The sequence below is a fragment of the Berghia stephanieae genome, chromosome 1, assembly GCF_034508935.2.
Source record: "Berghia stephanieae isolate SIO BIC M18660-M18661 chromosome 1, UCSD_Bste_1.3, whole genome shotgun sequence".
Taxonomy (NCBI): domain Eukaryota; kingdom Metazoa; phylum Mollusca; class Gastropoda; order Nudibranchia; family Aeolidiidae; genus Berghia; species Berghia stephanieae.
The window spans coordinates 39,409,949-39,432,459 of record NC_088360.1 but is presented as its reverse complement, the minus strand read 5'-3'; the positions used below and the strand labels follow the sequence as shown (position 1 = coordinate 39,432,459).

At 32.7% G+C, this 22,511-nt stretch overlaps 1 protein-coding gene across 3 annotated transcripts; it reads right to left on the bottom strand.

The window, feature by feature from the left end:
* Positions 1-789: 789 nt before the first annotated feature.
* On the bottom strand, positions 790-22,502 carry LOC144974232 (tyrosine-protein phosphatase non-receptor type 14-like). 3 transcript variants are annotated; one of them, XM_078917167.1, is made up of 21 exons: positions 22,431-22,502; positions 20,091-20,269; positions 19,288-19,469; positions 18,148-18,245; positions 17,759-17,820; positions 16,868-17,026; positions 15,468-15,556; positions 14,861-14,942; positions 14,341-14,423; positions 11,708-11,761; positions 11,041-11,098; positions 9,512-9,563; positions 8,963-9,180; positions 6,529-8,451; positions 5,795-5,920; positions 4,834-5,052; positions 3,881-4,009; positions 3,299-3,373; positions 2,655-2,814; positions 1,611-1,768; positions 790-1,128 (listed from the first exon to the last, which is right to left on the bottom strand). In XM_078917167.1, exons 2-21 carry the CDS (start codon positions 20,262-20,264, stop codon positions 1,000-1,002), a joined length of 4,230 nt encoding a protein of 1,409 aa, XP_078773293.1. In that variant the 5' UTR covers positions 20,265-20,269; positions 22,431-22,502; the 3' UTR covers positions 790-999. The 3 variants fall into 3 exon arrangements, with proteins under 3 accessions (XP_078773293.1, XP_078773286.1, XP_078773278.1); XM_078917160.1 differs by lacking the exon at positions 22,431-22,502 and adding an exon at positions 22,072-22,219; XM_078917152.1 differs by lacking the exon at positions 22,431-22,502 and adding an exon at positions 22,078-22,214.
* Positions 22,503-22,511: the final 9 nt, after the last annotated feature.

The window sequence follows — 22,511 nt, the reverse complement described above, 5'->3', positions numbered from 1 at the left end:
ATATTGTTCGACAATTGTTCATCATAACATTGGATTCTTTAAAACATCCCTACGCACATTGCCCCACAGTAAAAATAGCTCATTTAAACAGTTTGATCAAGTATTGTTGTATATCAAGTCTCTCAACATAACAGCATTATGAAAGGCAACCACTCATCCATCCTGAGAACTGCATGTGGATCACAACCCATGAGCATAGGAATTCCACGAATCAAGATTTAAATACAAGCAGGCAATTTCCCAAATACGCTGAAAAGGGAGAGAAAGATCCGTAGTCTGTAGCTTTCATGGATATAAATAAGAATATTGCTAAAATGTAGAGTCATTCTTCCAAAATCAGCAGAATTAGTTTACAGACAGCCAATATTGAAAATATTATTGAACTATACATACCATTTACCTTTCTCTCATATAACAAACAAATCAACAAACAATCAAACAAAAGCAAATTTACTACATGATCAATACAGTAGAAATCTCATCGGTATTTAGTAGCCATGATAATGCATTAAAGATAAATGGGTGATCCATAAATGCTATGACCGACATGCATTTAATATATATATATATATATATATATATATATATATATATATATATATATATATATATATATATATATATTTAATATAAATTTTATAATAGATATATATATATATATATATATCCTATTTTAACAATTTTCTTTCATCTTTTTTGTTATAATAAATATCCTCATCATGGAATACATTTTATTATAGCTAAATGACATAACTAAAGTATTGCTTTAAAGACAAGAAGGTGATATAATTTGCCATAATTTTATGAAAAGCCCGGATATATTTGAAACAAGGGTGATCTATTTCTATTATATTCAATGGGTTTTCTGCAGATACATTTTAGTGTAACTTGGAAAACAACTAGTTTACACTTAAATTTTTAAAATGGATGTCTATTTCCAGGTCAGAAAAGTTATCACAACAATGTCCAACAATTAAATTTGGGGATTTAAAATAAAAGTTAGATGAGCCTGGTGTTCTTCAAATACTGAATCAAAGTGTCGTGTATGAATCTGTACTGGCCCATCGTCTGTACCATGTGCATTCTCTGGTTGCGAATACCAGTCAAAGCCTTTGGTAAGTCCACATTCTGTGGGAGAGAAGGGGGACGATTTAAATAGTAATTTACTACTAAACCTAATCAAATCAATATATCTGACCAAAAACCAAAAAAAACAAAACCCAATAAAACAAAAAACAAACAAATAAACAAACAAAAAAAACAAAAACGAACAAATCCACTTCACCAATTGTACCCTTTTATATTTGATACTCACTGACAGGGCTTAATTTCTATAATAAAGGAATGAAAACTGTATTAGCTTTCCTTGAATGTTGTTAAGCTCTATATTACTATAATATTAATAAAGCAGTTTTAAATTAAAATGATAGAATAATATTAACAAAGTAGTTTTAAGTTATCAAGTAGTTTTAAGTTATCAAAGAAACCTACAGATCAAATCTCATCGTTTAAATTTTCAATTTTGTCCCTAAACTAAAATTTATGTTAAGACAAAATCATGGGGAAAGAGGAAGGGAAGAAGAGATAATACAAAGAATAAAAAGACTGACATGATTGTGTTCTAAGCACCACTTCATGACCATGGTAAGGATGACAACCCCTGTCCTGCCCACCCCAGCACTGCAATGAACCACTACAGGACTTGCTTGTCCACGGCCAGATTCCGCCTCAGCCAAACGGGCCACTGACTCAATTTCATCAACAAAACCTGAAAAAACAAAATAATATACATGTTATGCTATTCTTTCTTTCATTTTTTAAAGCGGCTAAACTAATATTCCAATAAAATAAAGAATGCAGAAAGAACAAATGGGTAAGCCATTTTTTTTAAAACTTGAAAAAACAAAGATTATTTCTGTCCCAAAGAGCAATATCTTGAATGATAGTTTTCTTTCCTCATTGTATAAGAATAGAGTTGCTGCTCATTATGATCCCTTTTAAGCTCATGACACAAAGAAAAACAAAACAATAGGATTCAGTAGTCGTAACGTCACTTCCTTCCTAATGACGCATGGTAACCTAGTAACACTGGCTCTAAACTATCGGAACAATGGCGGACGCCCGTATGAAATATTTCTCCGGCGAGCACAAAAGCGTTTCCAGAGGAAAAAAAACCCATAAATTTGATCATGTTTTGACTTTTACACATTCTGATCACAAGGCATACGAAAAGGGAATGAAAAGTTCTAGCCAGCATGAAGTAATGATTTTCTTTGTTTAGAACCAAGATGGCCGCCGGTGCCGGGCGCGTGACATCAGACTACTGAATCGTATTGATTCTCTATTCTATGAAATAAAATGACTGATGTAAGCTAAACAAAACAAAAACACAGCCCTATCTGTCCAACTGCCTTGTTCCCCAAAACAATGAGATTCAAAGTCTCCTTAAAAAGAGAAAGCATACCATATGATACCACAGAAACATTCACATTCCATTTCTTAAAATTTATGCCAATCTCATGACATATATGATTCCATTTTCACATTTGTTATTTGCTCAAGCAAATTTTAATCATTCTTTTAGTTTTCTGGAAGTAAACCTGAATATGCTTTTTGTTCTCCTCTTACTGAAAGGATAAGACGTGACAGCATACCTAAAAATCCATACGTATCTTCTGGACATCCGTGATCAGGCCAATCTGTATACTGTAGATGCCAAACCATGTGGACTTGGCCAGTTGGACAATGTCGCAAGATAATCCGACTAGTCACATAGCATAGGGAGTCATCAGTAAATTGCAGCTCTACTTCGAACTGTAAATTAAGAAAATGTACATTTTACAAAAAACATTAGATTTTGCGAGGATGCATGAATATTTTTTTTCTTTTTAAATTGGTAATAAATGATTAAAGGAATCCAGTTTCCTTTTCCTTCAAAGCTGTAATAAAAAATTTGCCCACATTTGTGCACTTTATGTAAAATAGTATATTTCCCGTTATATCAAAGTAGTTTTTATTCCTTTTAAAAAGTAATGTTAAAAAGAAAACTGAACTACGTCCTAATATAAAATTTTTATATATATACATTTTCCCCCCTTTCTTTGTTCAGTGAGCATTGTTGAATGCTTTTCGCCTCACTCTCTTCATAAAATGTAAATATATAGACACAGTTTGTCATAAAATCTTTTGAAAATGGTAGCTTAATTTTTCAAAATTTTTATGTAAAAAAAAATACAAATCAATAAATAGATTTTTTCCCCCAAGAATTAAAATCAACCCATTCCAATCCAATACTTACATCTCCATACTTGTGTTTGTATCCATTGCCTGGTTCTTGAGGCCAATAGATGAAGCATTTGGATTTTCCCATTTCCTGATAAGAGGGCAGAGTAATAATATTTCTTTAATGAATAGTTATTCAAAGCAATGAGGCCTGTGGAGCCGGAGTTTAACACAGTGATGTTTAAAGGATAGTAATAATAGTTTGCTACCATTTGAATAGGATGCTAGTCGACATAAGTAACTTCATCGTTGCCAGGTGGGTAAAAAGGGAAAAAAAAAAGTCTGACCAGATTGGAAACTGCCCCATTTATGTGCCAGTCCAGCACCCTATCAAGACGAATAACAAGACTACTATCCTTGATGAATAATCATTAACTATTTGTACGAAAATGACCACTTTACAATCAAATTCAATACATCATGCATTATTGGGAGTATGTATCATACATAATAAACTCTCAGCACTCATATTCAATTCAAATAAACATCATATTCCATCATTTAAAAGACAAACTATAATTTTAAAAATTTTAACTCTAAAAAAAAAAACCCCAAAAAACCCAACCGCAACAACAAAAACAAATCAAACCAAATCTACCTGGAATGGTGTAAGCATTGCTATGACATCAGTTTTGTTTTCCCAAACCATTTGCCAGAAATCCACAGATGTGTGTGACAGTGGCGCCTGAGTGCCAATAAAAACCCATTGCTTGTCATTAGCCGTGAGCTGTAAAAACATGATTAACATTTCCATTTTTAAAATCCTGGACTTGTGCAACATTACCTGATCATTTTTTTAAAATAAGATATGTAAAACACATATCAGATCATTTCTACCAGTTGACCCAATGAAGACAGTAGAGCCATCCTTGATTTAAGCCTGCCTTGATTATTGTAAATCTTTGCTTGTCACTTTTCAGATGTGAAGATAAATAGACTTCAGAGAGTTCAGAACAGGATGGACAGGTTGGCATTAGGAAAATCAAAATTCAACAAATGCTTTGCACTCTTCATTGGCTAGTAGTTAAAGCAAGAATTGAATACAAAATTGCTAATTTTTGTTTTAATTTTTTTACCCTAGTATAGATATATATTTCTTTTAAATTACCCAATACAAGCCAACAAGCATGCTGATAATGCGGAATCGTAAACAGCTATCAACAGCTAAAACAAAACGGAAATCTTTCAGTGATATATGATTTGCCGAACTATTCGGAATTCGCTTCCTTCATCTGTCCAATTCTTAAGCAAAGCTGTAATTTTCAAGAAACATCTGAAGTGATTTCTTTTTGCAAAGTTTTTATTACATTTAATTATCCTAGTTACATACATATTACTGTTTCATAACATTTTAATTTTTTAAAATCATGCATCTGTACTGGTGTCTGTTCACTTGCAAATGCATCTGCATGTGTGTTTTTGAGTGTATTAATAATGTGAAAACATTTTAAAAGTATGGGGTGTAAAGTGCTTATGTTTCTGCAGGAGGCGCAATAGAAGAAGAAATATCATTATTATTACTATTAACAATGAAATCATCTTAAAGCTTACCTTGATGTGGGAAGCATTGATGTACCCATCAGGGTTGTCATTCCTTGGTGACAATTTCACCCTGGACACATCATATGGAAGAACATCCTTGAACCTATTCCTGGGTCCATTGTATGGGGAGTTAGCTATATTGCAATCCAAGCTATCAGATTTTTTGGGGATCTTCTCAAACTCAACATATACCTGACCCTCTGAAATTTTACTTTCAAGCATTCGCCTCTGAAAAGAAAAAGTGAACTGAATAAAATAAATAAATTAGGACATCCTTACAAGAAAAATTAATTCAGTCCACTGCTTGTATTTCTGTTACTTTAATACTTAAAGAAACAGAAACTTGGCTCAGCAATGGGCGCTACCAAGAGGATGACTGTAAAATCAAAATGATTCCAAACATTAAGTATTCGTTACACAAGGCAAGCTTTACATTTGCAATTCAAATGACAGTTAATAATGCACACCTATCATTGAATTCAGCACAAAGTTGATTATTCTGGTGATAGGCTGAAATCTCTGATTTACTCTTTGACTTTTTAAAATTTGTAACTGTTAAGACAATTCAAAAAAAATCTCTAGATCTATGACAATGATGAAGTTTCATTAAGTTTCAAATATCAAAGGACAGGTTTTGAACATAAGGCGATATATATAGGTATGAACAGTGGTGCCAGACAATAATTCGTAAAAACTTCATTTTTCACTCTAACACAAAATCTGACCAAGACTTGATTTATGAATTGTGTAATTTTCATTGAGATTCCAATACAAATACAAATAAATTATCAATGTAGAATTTCATAGGCTTACAGATAATAAATGCTTTAACATTGTCACGTTACTGGAGGGATGTTATATACATCAAACCTCAAAAGACTTTAAAAATTTATACTACTTGACAGAATTATTCAAGTTTAAAATAAACTGATCTCATCCTTGTTGATGTGGAAATTAAATAAGCACTCACCCTGTCATCTGTTGGAGCTCTGCTGTCATCATTCATCAAAGACAACACTACAGACCTCGACAGGGTTAGGCCATTCATGGCTGCCATTTTGAGAGGACCCATGTGTAACTGGCCATCGTAAGAACCCTAAAAAGTAGAAAAAAGGATTCGTGAGTTAACATAACAATATTCAGGCTACCTGATGAGAATGACAACATTGGTGAAATGTCAAGGTCCTGTATTATCAACCATTAATTAGGTCTATCAACTGTATTCAGACTGTGTATTATTGGGCACTTTTCTTGAAATAGATTATCTTAAATAAGATATAGAATAGGATATAGAATGACGATATTTTTAAAAAGGGACTCAAATAAATGCAACAGATCTAAATCTATTTCTAAATGAAAAACATTTATAAAGTGCTGACAAGCCTCTGTCTTAAAAAATACAACTGACTAAACAAGGCTAGTATTACTGTTTCTGCTCATTAAAAATGCATTAACACTTAATTAAGCATTTTTCATTGATATTTATCATAAAGTGTTCCTTTTAATCACATTCCAAGAAGAATGATATTTAACATCCAGGACGAAATCATGCGAATTTTTACAGAGACTGAGAGCCATTTAAAAAATGCATACAAATGCTTGCATCAATTTCCCACTAAACCAGAATGGCAGAGAGAAAATCATTGATTTTTATCATTTGAAGAAAAAAAAATCATCTGGAGACTTTAAATAGACCAAACTCACCTGATCACTATCAGAGTCACTATCAGATCCAGCAACAGAGTCATTATGGTCTTCTTGATTCTTGTGAAGATGTTCACTACCACTATTATCTTTGACAACATCATGGCCTTCTGCTTCTTCAACTTTCAACACAGATGTTCCAGTATCAGATTCAGTAGAGTCCTTTCTAAACAGAACCATTCCAGGTTTGGAAACAGGGACTATCGTATCAAGATTAAAAGTAGCAGCTCTTGGCTTTTCAGGAAGCTGGCGGCGAGGAGGTAGGAGAGGAGCACTTTGATTTGAAGGCGTTGTTCCCACTGAGCTTGATCGTTTGACAGTGATATGAGATTGCTGTTTTGAGGGTGGAAGAGCTGGTAACTCACGTTTGTTATTGTTGTTTTGGACAGGGTGTTCTTTTAATAAAATGCTGGAAGATTTATCAGTATTTAAGGAGAATGATGAAGAATTTGAGATTTCTGGATTATTATTGTTATTACGTGTCGGGATCCCTGGATAGGGTGGAGGTGCTCCTAGTCTTTCTAAAACCTCTTTCATGTGAGGAGTCATTTCTATATTGTCAGGACCTCCCACAGACAAAGAACTTGGATTTCCTCCATCACTTTGGAGCATCTGATCATTTTCTTCTGTAGATGGAGGAAGACTTAATTCAGATTCTGATGTTTCTTTGACACCTTTCAACGACGTCTGAAGTTGACGAGATCTATCCATCGAGCCAACTCTGGCTATTTTCAGCCGTCTAAAACTTTCTCTAAGAGTAGCTTCTTCTTTAATCTTTGATGGAGGAGGTGCTTCTTGAGCTGTTAATACTCTTATGTGAATTTTTGGTTCCTCTTTCTGTTGATGTGTTGGCAATGATTTTGGCTGGGCAGATGCAGTGTCATCATCGGAACTCTCTTCTGACTCTTTAGCGTGGAAAGTTGAATAAGAGTGTTCACTAGACGTGTCATCTTGGTCATCGCTCATTACTTTATTCAACTCTATTCCATCTGTGACATCTTCCACTGGAGCCACAGAATCTCTTGTCAATGTGCTTCGTTTGTCATCAGCACTTTCATCGTATTCATCCTCAATACTATTATTACCAATACTGGGTATTCCTTCCTCCATTTTAACAACTTGTTGCTGCTGGCTATGATTTTGTAGTACATTGGATGGGTAGGAGGACAAAGCCATATACAGATTTTCCGACATATCCTCAATACTTCTATCTACATGGGGCTGTAACACAATGTTTGGCACATTCATATTTTCTTGTGATCCCGATACATTGGTCAATATGATATCTCTTTGGTCACCACCTTGAGCTGCCAAGTCTGGTGTACTGCTGCTGGTACGAGGGTAAGGAGGTGGTGGTTTGTAATGGTATGGTACTGACTGTTGATGACCAGCAAGGTCACCTCTCATTCCAAAACTTGCAGCATCCTGCTGAGTCATCTCTGTATTCAACTCCGGTGAACTGTAAGTTGGATGGGCTGCTAAGTTACTCAATCTTCCACTTCCCTGTCCTGGATACAAATTATGGTTGTCATGAAATATATTTGCATATATGGAATGGCTGTAATTTCTGAGAGCTTCAACATTGGCATAATTGCTGTGATCCTCCCCAAAACCTCCAATGTTCTGTCTGATCTCCGGTTGGCTATAGGCCATCCCCTCTGGATGGACATAAACTTGGCCCGGTCCAAGATGAGTATTGATTTCATTGAAATGATGATGATGATGTTGATTATGGAGATGGTGCTGTTGTTGCTGCTGCTGTTGTGGATCATCATGCTGTTGTGGGTGCTGCTGTTCTTGTTGCAAAATTCTCTGTCGCATGACAGTTTCATAGTCTGGACTTGGCCTATAAGCAGGTAGCAGTGCAGCTCTGTTCACATAGACCGGATCTGTGTCTGCTGTTGGGGTCATTGAGTCATGTCTCTGTGGATATGTAATTGTATTCAAGTGTTTGGTAATAATGAAACACAATACATTTTTAAAGTTCATGTTCTAAAGGACACCAAATATCTGACAAATGGGTCAATTTAAAAAAAATTAAGAATTAATACATAAACAATTCACTTCGCTTAATAGCACACACTGCATATAGGCTGCACATTACTGAAATATTGAAATTTTCCTATATAATCGCAAATCACTGATTAATCATTACACCTTAATTCCATCTTAATTGGAGAAAAATATCTTAAAAATACACAAAAAAGTAATGATTTGATCGATTCGTTACGATGGACAACAATATACCCATCAATGGTGAACTGACATCTCAGGAGCTACTGGACTCCATTCAGCCACACAATAGACAATGCCAGGATAATGGAGATGAGGATGAGTCATCAGATCTAACACCATTAGCAGAATGGTTTAAAGAGCCAATGAAAAATATCGACACATAGAAATCATAAACGAGTAAGAAATAACATGATCTAACCTCCCCAAGGTGTACGTTCTCATTTTCAATGGTGATGATATTGTTGTGGTGTTGGAGAGATTGATGGGGCTGGGAGGATGGTTGTGGCATTTGTTGGGGATTGTTCTGTTGCTGCATTTGGAAGTTATGGATTTGCTGTTGTTGCTGCTGCTGTTGTATTTCTTGGTGCTGACTGCTTGATGAAGATGCAAGGCTTTGCTGAGAACTCTGAAGGATTTCTGAAAGAAAACATGTAGCAAATACGAAACTGCATTACATTAACAGTCAATAACAAGAAATGAAGTGAGTAGGAAAGTGCCAGACAACAATAGAGAATAGAAATTTCATGGCGATGGGGGCTCAAACCCGCGACCTTACTGGTAGTCTTAGAGTCTTACATAAACAATTATTAAAACGATTGACATTTAAAGTCAAGCATAAAAGACATTTTGAGTTATAACAAAATATTTGTTATATTTTTAATACTATAAGAAATGTTTAATATGGTACACAAGGACAAATCAAAAAACTTGAACTTCCCATTAAATATTTAATCATAGTGTTTCTTACCTTGAGTATAACCCTGCATCTGTAAATGAGTCAAGGATGTTTGAGAATGGCCCTATGGAAAACACACACACACACAAAAAGAAAAGAAAAAAGAATGATTAAGAATTGATATTTTTGTTATGATGTCAGTAATAATTGTGTAGATAGAGACTTCTTCGTTGCTTCCAACGTTTAAATCTGGCATAATCTTCTTGCTCTGTCTCTTTTGGAAGGATGTAACTGAGTTCTTAAAAAGGATTCCTAATTCTGACCATTGCGACAGGCATTGATAAGAATGAGGTTGAGGTCATTTTTCACTGCTGAGCTTAACTGACAAATAATTTCTTGTGTGCAACAAATCAATTTAATTGATTCTACTGACAACATTGCGATTCCATTATAAGCCTTACAAAAGATCAAAGAAGTATAGAAATCATAATTTTTCAGAGGTGGTTGGTTGAACCAGAGAACTGACGTGGTGGATAGCATCGATTGTAGAGTGTCCATCTCATGGCCAGGTGAAGGATGCCATACCAGTTAGGCCTAAGGTTCAACTCCTAATCACCTCAAAAGTTTTTATCCTCTATTGTCTGACATTTTAAAATTTCTTTCATTTCTTGTTATGATTTAACATAAGTGCCTACTCCACTAGCTTTTCAGAATCAATATAAATCAATTCTGTTCAAAAGAACGTCTGTATATATGACCATTATTTACTATTATTATTATTATCATTATTATTAACATCTTATTAAAAATCAGGACCTTGGTAGAATGTCAATATATCTGTGCCGCACTGTGTACTTATATCAACATCATAGTAAATTCGCACTTAAGACCTACTTTTGTTTGTTTCTTTTTTATTTTTTTTCATTGGCTATATGACATTAATAAATTTAAATATTTCACCATCAAATTCAACTAGGAGATGCATATATTGACATTATTTTATTTTCATCCATAACAATAGTATGTCTCTAGCAATAAAATACAAGAGATTGCCTGTAAATAATATCCAGCAGTGAGGAAAAATTAAAGCAACTAAATATGCAGAAACACCTATCAATGATATTCCAAGGATGAGGTAAATGAGAACGTTTATATGATGCACGCAGGCAATAATCACTGACCCTTTTCAACTCCAAGAACTAAAGGATAGCAATGTCCCCATCTTCTTCAACACCAGCTCTTTTAAGAGCCCTCATAAAATTTAGATCTATTTATCCTTTTCGCTTGCAATTGCCTTTGAATGTTCACCATTTTTCAATTGTCCCCTTATAATGACATGACACTTATATCGACATTTAAACATTTCCCTACCTTAGCAATACATTTTTCCTACTGACATGTAAAAACTTAATGTGCAAACAAGAAACTGCATCTTTTATCTAATTCATGACAAAAATTTTAATAATAAAGACAACAAAATAATAATAATAGTAGTAATAATAATAATAATAATAATAATAATAATAATAATAATAATAATAATAATAATAATAATAATAATAATAATAATAATAATAACAACAACTACAATAATCCCATACCAACTCTTGAGAGGACTGTGGATGATCAATGGGAGGAATGTAGACAGGCTGGGCATCTCTGTTAGACAATGAAATGACACAACATTATCAATATTTCAATGGCATTAATCTGGCAACAACACATTATTCCTCTTATTGGTCAAAACATTTCTAAACGCACAGAGGAGCTAAGTACAGCTCTCAGCAAACGCGTACAATAATGAAAGAAACAAGTACTACTTGTAATGGCAGTAACAGGCATACAACAGCAAGTCAATTTTTTTTCCAAAATAAATTTTAAAATGCAGAATAAGTCTAGCACAATAACTGATCATTTCACTCAAATTCCCTTGATCTCATCAGTATAGGAGAGTTGACCAATTACTTAAATGAGAAAAGACTTTAATATATGCAACTTTTCTGCTAATTAAAAAAATGAATTTCAATAAATAATGCAGTTCTGCTTTTAATAGAGTCGATATGAAGAAAGAAAATAATTGTTTCCTGTAATTAGCTAATACCATTTTTTTTCTTTCATTCGTCATAATTCTATATCAATCTTGGAGATCAGAGGACATCTGTCTGCACCGAACCAAGTTACTCGATGTAAAATGAATTGATTAAAATATTGCTGGATATTCACTGGGCTCAATTTTGAAACAAAAAGGATTTAAAGAAGGCAACATACATGTAAGTTTGGCTCTCTGTCTCTTCTATTGCATTCACATCAGCATGACTGTTACTGAAATAAACAGGAGGGGAAACAACCATGCAAAACGATGAAAACATGCACTTTGACAAAACAAACAAAAAAGAAAAAAAATGTTTTACTTACAAACATATCTACATTCATTATCTCTCAGGTTTAGATCTCAGCAAGTAAACACTAATATCATGATCAACAAATTACATGCAAAGCGGAAATCTCTGAACCATCATCACTGCTATATCTATTGCTGATTAGAGTAAAAGCATAAAAAATGAGAATCCATTCAAAATAGTGTTATTCGCCGGCCTTATTATTGAGAATGACACCAAAACAAACAAAATCCTTTTCGAAAAGATGCTTGATTTTTAGGAGAGACAAGAAATTAGGTAATTTATACATTCTATATCTCAATTTTAATGTCTATGCTAGTAAGAAAACAGTATGTTTTGCAATGAAAAACTAGTATGAATTATTGAGATGGAAATCTCATAATCGTTAATTAGGCAACCAATAAGAATTTCTTAATCTTGACTTAAGTTAATAAATGCATTTATCAATATTAAAAAATCAGATTGAAATTAAGTTTTAAAAATGCAGCTAAGTTATAGGAGAAACTGACATTTATGAAACATGTTAAAATACCCATGACAACGAACCTCATTGAAAATAAAATAAATCATTCTAAGCTCACATACAGTTAATTTGACGTGTACTTATTTGCAGGTCTGATGTCATAAATTGTTTTGGGCTCATTGTTATAATGGAAAAACTCTCAAACCAAATCAAATAATGTCCAATGTTAACTCAAGCCCATAGTTGCATTAAGTTATCAGACCTACAAATATGTGCACATGGGCCTTATTCTTAATGCAAATCTTCACTGTATAGATTGCGTTCTGTACTTAGTATGACAAGCAATTCACGAATTGAATTGAAAGTATAATGAGAGGATTATTGCCATTATCATTGCTGAATGCCAATGTTTGTTTGTTTGTTGCTTTAGGTCTCTTCCAACACAATTGAGGTTATATGAGAGACCGCTGAAACAAAAAAACAAGCAATCTAACAAAAATAGTACAAATGTAAATCAAAATCATAACCTAAAGATATCATAAGCTAAATTATAAATAACCAAGAACAAACAGGCAGGAGATTTACAGAAAAAAAAATATCCCCTGTCAAAAATACAATCACAAACCAAAGAAGCAGGATAGGTTAGTAAAGAGAAGAAGAAACGACATCACTATCGGATCGTACACCCATGCGAACATCATAGGTATATGATTCAAGGGTGATGCTCCCATCCAACCACCCGCGAATGCCAATGTGAAGCCAACAAGTAATCTTTAAATTTGTTACACATTTCTCCCCCAAAAAAACGCCACATTAAAGAGGACATAACATGCAATTAAATAGCACTTACAAAGAGAAGCAACAGGGTATAAGACGTTATTTAAGGATAATATAAAATTTATTTCTTATAACTTTTTAAAAAATATTTCACTAAAAAAAATAAAGAAAGAAATAATGAAAAGAATTGACAACCAAACATAACTGACAGTATTATTACTGAAAATACTGGTAATTAGTAGCTACTAATTAAATTGATTACAACATCTGATGTCCATCATTTAACATTACTATAAGAAGAGTTTTTGGTCTTGAATATTTCAACATAAGACCTTTTATGGTTTGTTCAAATGTTAAAGATTTTCAGAGTTTTTATTTTGCTGCCAGACTTCAATAAAATTCAACTTTATTTATATTTGGTGATATTTAACGCAAACAAGGAAATAATTAAAACAAAACAAATTAAATTTTAAATCATCCAAATAAAAATGTTTACCAAGACTTCCATTTACATCTACCATTGAACCAGTGCTGATTACAGACAATTGTACATATGCTTAACTAAAATAAGGATCTGGAAATAGTTCTTCATTGAACAATAACAAATGGGCCACGATAACAACACTAAACATATAAAAAAGATGAGTATTGCCAGAATACATTCAATAATAATGGATAACTATTTTAACCCTTATCAAAACCTTATTCCTGAAATGTAGTAAATAAAACCCATTATTGCTGAAAGTGATTGCCGAAACACCAGATTGACATGTGTCATCTTATATAGGACAAAGACATAAAATTGAAATCAAAATGTAATATTATGAAATGCTTTGACTTCCATTAGTATACTGTATTTTAAAAATGTCTATCAAAATCTGCAATTTATGTTTTTCCTTTGTTTAATAATAATAATAATAATAATAATAATAATAATAATAATAATAATAATAATAATAATAATAATAATAATAATAATAATAATAATAATAATAGATCTTTATTGTCCATAAATATGGTGCAGGAATGCAGGAATGACATCATTATCATTACAGGGACTTCGATTTTTAAATAGAGCAATTGACAAACTTTGATTCACAAACAATCATCATAAAAATTCGCAAATTATTAAGTTTGGGACAATTTTATTAAGGTTTCCCTCAGATGGAACTGCTCCATAATGTAAATATTGTTTTAAGGCTTCCAGCTGGCAAAGAAATTAACTGGTCAAATATAATTCCTCAAACAATTCAAAGTATTACCTTAAATTGGCTTTGCTTGATTTGTAAAATTGACGTTGCAACTGAGCCATTCTGCTCACATACTTGGACGTGTCAGTGTCCTCCTTCAAATGAGATTAAGAAAACAAAAAAAAATAAAGAAATAAGATGAAACAAGGTGTAGTCTGACATTTTTCTAATTGAAACGAACACCCTCATATAAAAATAAAATAATAAATTGATTTACTTTGATACAATTCCAATCAGAAAGCTTTTTCATTGTTGTATTAAGTAGTTTCATAGGAATTGCAACAATTTTAGTTATTTTCACGACTATTACCCGAGAAAAATTGAACTAAATAAAACCTTACGGGTTCCAAATCTTTTCTATAAAATATTTCAAAATTTTCTTTCTTTCTTGTTAAATGAAACATTGCATCCAAGTTTGGTTTTCTTTGCTGAAAAAAACAAAAAACAGTCAGCAATCAACTTTAACGATCAACTGTCAGTGAGCGATCCACCTTATCAATAATCTCTAGAACCACGACTATCTTCAACTTACCATCTGAAATTGAACTGAGCTTTTTGGAGTATCAATCTCCAAAATTTTCTTACTGTGATTAACTTTGGCAATTTCATTCCATCTGAAACATAACAACAGAGCAGGAATCAATATATTTACACAAAGAATTCTTTTTAAAAAATTGTATCTTATCTTTTTTCTTAAACAGACCTAAAGAACGATTTACCATCCACCGCATTTTGGATAAGCCTCATAACAAAACCGTTGAAGTGATACTAATCTGGTAAAAGCTGTGGATCCTATTCAAGTTCCTATTACTTGTGGACAATACATGCCAAATATTTCTCTGTCATCTGCCTAAATTTTAAGTGATGTACTAAATTAATGTTTTTATTGATTTTGTTATTAGATGAAGAAGGGTTTTGAGTCTGAAAAGTTCATGTTTGGTATTTTATTCTTGTTAAAATTCTGTTACTGTTATATTCCATTTTGTTCAGTACTTAACAAAACAGTTTATAACATGCATGATTCAATATCATTATCATGACGCCAATTAAACATTCCTCTGTCCCAATAGCTTTGCCATGAGCAAAACATAATGGCAAAAGTTTTTGGAAGTTTCCACAAATAACACAAAGGGACAAACCTGTAATACACTGTAGACTGTCCATCGATATACCTTGCAAATATTCCAGCATAGGATGTTCCTAAATACAAGTCTTTTCTAGATTCATCCTGAAAATACACAAATTGTTTTAAATTAAAAATATGACTGAGATTGGACTGCAATGCTCAACTCCTTTGAATTTTATAAGGGATCCAAAAAAGTACACACAGCTAAAAGAAACAAAAGATAAAAGTCTCTCTCTGCGATATCATTCAGAAAAGAATTTCTCAAGCTTTCAAAGGACTTGGCTTAAATGAGATTTATTTCAAAATGAAATAACATTTATCAGATAACGTTTGGTTATAAGGAATGAATTTAGTGGACTGCCCAGCACAGTCGTATGGACTTGATTCCTATACTAGAGCCATGCTTTGAAAACTTCTATTTTGGTGAACAGATTCTCTTCTAAGCATCATGAAAGCCATGACATCATTCTTATCCAGCATAGAATATAATGTCACCATTAGATGTCTCCATAACAATTAATATCTTGTTCCATTTAAAAGTGAATTATATGAGGTAGTCGTAGTCCCATATGTTAAAGCAAACAACTTCACAGAAAATAAAGGAGAATATCGTGGAATAATTATTGATTGCTATTTTCATAGCTTTACTTACTGAAATCTGTTCTGATTGATAATGGTTTATATAAAAAAGTATTACATACAAAAAAGAACGAGCCTAACTCTGCATATATCAAAACTTATTAAAACACACTGCAACAACAACATGGAAACTAATAACATTGTAACCGGTATATGAAAAAAGAGAACTTATAAGACAAAAAAATTAACTTTCCAAATTCTACTATGAAGAATTCAATCAGATTTAATACAATCCAAGACTCCAATGACTTCCATATAACCTGTTTCGATACCATCAAAAAATTTAATCAGATCAAAGATATAAAAAATTGATTGTAAAAATAATAGAAAATATTAATTTTCATGATCCTATTTGTTAATTACTGTTAAGTTTTCCATAATGCAATATCAATATGTAAAGCCGTGTGCACATTTTCTTTTTAATTCTATTCCGATATTCAAATCATTAAAGCCATAATCAAAATTACATATTTATGATGCATCAGAGGGTCATAATAGCTCAGTTGGTACAGCACTCACTTCACATGCTAAAGGACCATAATCAATTCCAGGTACAGTCAAGATTTTTTTGTGACCCCCCTGTCCACCAAGAAGTGATTGGGTAGCCGAGCCTATTGGATCTGGTGAAAAGTACTTTGCGATAGACTTGCATCCTATCGAAAATATAAAAAGCAATTGCTATTGTCCGTTTCATGCTATAATAACCGAGATAGACTATTGCACCATGGGCCTAATGGCTCTGAAGGACTACTTTTATAACGCATCAACTCAAACCTTGGCACTGTAGTATTCTGCGCCATAGCCATCCATCATTTGTACTTCTTTGACATACTGAAGTTCTGCTCTGTCAGGTGGAATTCCCTGTAGCCTTGCATGGCCAGCTATGGCTTCTGATAATAATTCAGAGGATGTTGTGTCATCTTGCATCATAGCCTGGGACAAAAATAAATTGTAAATTTTAAGAACCATAGTAGAGACAGTATCCCCTAATTTGGAGAGCATTTTGAAGTCTGAAACTCATATTTAATTTCAGGAATAACAACAGATGAAATCTATTATGTAAAAATACTTTATAATCAGTAACACATAAAATAAATCAATAAATAAATTTTAAAAACAATTAAAAATAAAATGAGGGGGAAAAAAAATGATCTCCAAATGGATAATATAATTCACAAAATTTTAATCTGATACCTTTTATAACACAAACAAGGTTTTAGGCACCTCTATCTTAAAGTCCATCTGCTATTTAAAAAAAACATTAAAACTCATCACAACATATTAAAGTGGCTTTCTGTCGTGATTCAAACCAAAGATGAGTCACTTTACTGTGATTAAAAACTCACATTATCAAGCAGACTCTAAATACATGCATTGATTTGAAAATAGAGATATATCAGATTTCACTAATCTAATTGTCATTTATTGCAAAATCAGTGTATATTCCTCTAATTAGTCAATTAAAATTTGAGCCAAAGAGAAAACAAATTGAATCTCTGGACAACACACAATTATTTGATTGCAATTTTGAAATTGAAATTTTGTCCAATCTGAAGGATTTGAATTCTACATTGGCTCTTCGGGTCTTTAAAAGCAAGACATTGCAACTTACAAATCATTGTCCAAATATAGCAAAAGTTTGAGCAGGCATTTAATGAGAATTACCTTCGGAAATAAAAGGTACTCCTCCGCAGTGTATTTTTCTGGTTCATAGTCACCAAAGTCAGCTGGGAAAAAGAAAAAAAAAACAGTCATTTTATCATAATTTCCAATGCATTATCATTCAATTTGTTTATACTTTTTTCAGCTAGAATATAGCTCAACCATTATGTAAAATCAGTATTTTCCAATCCTTATTTTCAATTTGATTTTTATTCTGCACAATACTTTGAATGAAGAAAAAATGTAAAGCACTAATCATCATGTAAAAAGTATATAAATTCAGTTCAAGTAAACCGTACTAAAACTAAAACTCATGGGTTATTAAAATACAACATACTTCTTTGAGAGACAGTTGAGGGGGAGTTGGGAACAAAGGCAGCAGTAATACTTACCCTGAAGACTGTAAGCTGCCAAACGAATGGCCTGATCCACTGAGCATGGTAACCGTCCATCAATTACATCATTTTTCAATTGTAAGTAGTAGTGGTACCTAAAAATGTTTCATTTTCAAACAATATACTGTCAGTAAACATAATGTTGTGAAAGTAGTTGGAAACAACTATAATAGTTTGAAAAATAGAGATCTAATCAAATTAGTAACCTGATGTTCCATCTACAGTCCAGAGTCTAAAAATGTGCCAAGTTTTTCACTTTGTCAACAATTTGAATGGCAGCATCCCCCAGCTTCAAATCTGTTCCACTTTTCCACTTCCTATTCCCCACATACAGCACCTCTGTCTTATCATCATTGAGTTTCAGTCTGTTCTGATTCATACATAGTAGTAATACTACCACTACTACTACAACTACAAGTACTACTACTACTACTACTAACACTACTACGCAAAGACATGTTAAATACTTCTAAAAATGGTTCTAGTTCTAGTGAATTCATTTTGAACTAAACAGCATTCCTAAAGCTGCCTATTTGGTAATAAAAATCAGACTCATACAAAATAACAAAGAAAAAAATTGTCATTAAAAATTTTAAAAATCAAAATAGAGTAATTTTAGTTATTATAAACGGAAATAACCCATTTACATTTCAACTTATTAGCAATACAGTTTTTAATTGAAGGTCTCATTTTCAAAGATGTAAGTTCAATTTAACTTTCATTAAAAATTTTCTATTAAACAAGTAGTAAAAGCTTAAATGTGACCTGAGACCAGTCAAAGTATAAAATAAGCTTAAATGCAGACTGGTTAGCACGTCTGCTAAATGTGCATTTGGAATTCTAACGCGGAAGGGAATAGGTGCACTTATTTCCAGCAAAATAAAAATTTCCTCAAACTCAAACTTACAGTGATGTGATCCTACAATTAAAAGAGCTATTGGACATTTTTACAAAGTACTTTTTTTTGTGCCAGGCAGTACATAATTACATGCATAGTGAATAAGCAAAGTCATCCTGGTTAGTTTGTAAATTTGAATGTATTCTGTCCCAAGAGAATTAAAGCACAATTTAGAAAGTAAAGTAACACACACACACAAAAAAAAAAAAAAGAAACATATCTAATTTAAGGGAACATACCTTGCAACATCATCAGGTATTTTATGTGCACCTGACACATAAAACATGACTCCAAAATAGAGACAATGGGATGGACTGGCTTGCTGGGCATATTTGTCCAGTTGTTTCTTCAATGGCTTCTCCAAATCTACCCAGTGAAAATGCAACTTCTTTGTAACATATCTCAAACCAAAGAAATGACTCTGGATAGGAGTGAACCAACACGAATGAAAATGAAAATATCTTGCACATTATACGATTAATCACTTTCTTCCTCACAGGTAACCCATTTAATGATGTATTTATCACACAATATATTGTTTTCTGATTGTATATTCTATGAGCATGAAATAGATCTAAGATCTATATATATATTTTTTTTAATTAAAACAATTCATAAATTTTGCATCTAGCTTTTCCAATATGAAAAATGATCAAGTCTCTTTAGTGTTGCTATGTGGACTAATGGTATGACCCTCGTTTTCGGATTGGATAGTCCCGGGTTTGAGCCTTGCTCAGCGCATAGTTGAGTCCTTGAAAAAGGCCTTCACTCACATTCTCTCATTATACTCAGGTGTAAAATGAGTACCTGGCTGTAACAACGTCGTCTCTGTCCAGAAAAAATCTAGTAATATCAGTTAACAGGCATCATGTCTCGTTCTACAAGTTACATGTTGCTGTTGGTCAGGGACCCTTTGTAAAGCGCTTTGGGCACGTTTTGTGGATATTGCTCTATATAAAAGCTCAAGTTGATTTTTACTTATATTCCTCACTAAGCATAAGCGCTCCTTACATCCATTAATTCTATAACAAGCATACTTTACCTCTGTAAGCTCGATTCTCTGCGCAATGCTATTCAAACATTCTTGGCCAGTGCTCTCTGCATTTAAAGTGCATTCCAAGTACACATTGTCTAACAAGTAGACACCCACAATAAACAGATTTTTTGTTGATATGTCATACTTCCTTGCTTTCTTCAGCCGCCATGGGAATGGCATGATTGCTATCGAATATAGAATCATAAAATAATTAAAATGAAATTTTTATCTTCATCATTTTTAATGATGTTTTGTTTTGATATTTTCAAATTTTTGCTTTCATATCTTATAACGATATTAACTAAAAACAAGAAAATAAAAAAGAAAATGGCCCAATAAAGAAACAGGAATCCTTTGAAAAAGAGATAAAGGTTTGTTTGTTTTAAAGGATTTTACGGCTCTTGCAACACATTCAAGCCATATCAGGGGAATTTGTTGAAATAGGGAACAGATACACTCCAAGAGTATATACTATATAATATCAGTTTACTTTGAGATCACCAAAAAGTCTCATCCTGACACAAGCACAGGTCCCCACGCAGAGGAACACACTCAAATGTTTACATCTCATATATGTGTAAAACAAAAATAATACAGTAATGCAGTACAGTGCATAAAAGTAACAGTAACGTAATCCATTTACTACTGTTACTGTTACTGTTATAGTATAGTTATACTATAACTACCTATATAACAATATTACAGTATTTTATTCGTCAAACTCCATCAAGGACAAACTCTCCTTACTTTTTTTTACAATCTATGTCTATTATTAGATAGTTATAAACCTTTCTCATACTAGATAGTACCAGAGACTTCTATACTATTATACTTATATACTAGGCACTTTGATAACTCCAGTCCAGTGGCCGTCGATAGGCTCACTGTCAGGTGAAACTCGTTTTTTGGAACTTTATTTTTGGCCCTTTACTGTTTTGGTCACCATGGCGTTATTTGTGAACCTATGTGACTAATGTTGGTATCATTTTAAAGGGCACAAAACAAGCTTTCTAACGGTATATTTTATTCTTAATTCCTGATTGTATTTCTCAGAAAGCTATTGAAATAAAAATGTATCAATTTTTGACTTATAAGAACTTTTTGAATTATGGATACATTTTAATTATACTTCATACATCGATAGACAATTAATTGAAGAACATCTCTGCCAAATTTCATCAAAATTGATACACTCGCTCATTATTTTATTTTTCCCGCCATCAACCCCACTTTTTTGACAAAAACCTCATATTTTTTTCCATTTTCATTTATCCATAATTTTTTCCATACTTTTCATACATGAAAATGATTTATATGAAAATAAAGCTTATTTTCTGACCTTTAAAATTTACAATGATACCTAACACTTGCCATTTATTTTTTAATTGAAACAAAATTACTGAACACAATAAATGGGCCATGTTGACTGCAAAACTCAAAATTTCCCGATAGCCGCGAGATGCTGGTTTTGAGGCAGCAGTGAGATCACAGATTCTCTCTGTAAAATTGACAAAAAATTTCAACAGAAAAATATAAATAACTCTGGAACGTAAGTCGTAGAGAAACAAATAAGGTATCAAATTTTATGTTTTTTCAAGTCCCATCCCCCTGACTGGGTCAAATTAAGATATTTTGAGTTTGAAAATTTTATCAAAGTGCCTATATATACACGTAAAATTTTGATATAATGAAATCAATCCAAAAGAATCACTCGTCAGTCAGTATAAATTACTTCTAATGGAAATGGCCATCAAAATTGGTGGGCTTTCCTATTTCTGTGTTGACTCATAAATCAATAAAAACGTATATCCTCACACACCCCGCCCATCCCACTGTGCTGTATTGAGTTACATTCATTCATCAAGCACCAGTGATCCAGCCCCAACCCATCCATTGACTTCCCAGTACGTAATAAAAATTCTATCGGAATGTGGCCCTGCAAATTAAAATCAGAGAACGTTTCTATATTTCAAGCAGTATTGATTACAGTTACCAAGTGGGCGAACAAATAATTTCCTCAGAAACAGAGAATAATCATTCGAGTGTGAAAAACTTTAGTAACTCGTTCTTGTCATCCTGGACTGGGGAGATGTAGGAAGACAATCGCAAAATAGCGAGACAATATCAGTCAAAAACGTGACTCATTTCGTGTGTCAACAAATTACTAATGACGTAAACATTAAAGAAAAGTCTGTATTGAGATAAAATGATCATATTTTCTTTTTGAAGAAATAATTAATTAGTTATTGATTCAAATGAAGTTTATTAACTTAATTGTGTTGTCTTTTTAAAAATTGAACTTTGATGTCGTGATATTCTAATCGTGATGATGGCACATGCCCTTACAGAGAGAACGTAACACTGGTTTTGCGCATGCGTCTCTCGTCCGCGCTTTCGGTGAAGTGTCTCATGCCGCTTTCAAGATAG

Bases quoted from the DNA above. Each gene is read 5' to 3' on its own strand.
- LOC144974232 (XM_078917167.1), bottom strand. From the start codon at position 20,264: ATGCCATTCCCATGGCGGCTGAAGAAAGCAAGGAAGTATGACATATCA. The intron at 9,564-11,040 runs GTATGGGATTAT...TGTTTTCCATAG, and splicing joins CACAGTCCTCTCAAGAGTTG to GGCCATTCTCAAACATCCTT. The intron at 5,921-6,528 runs GTGAGTTTGGTC...TCTACTTTTTAG, and splicing joins GTGACTCTGATAGTGATCAG to GGTTCTTACGATGGCCAGTT.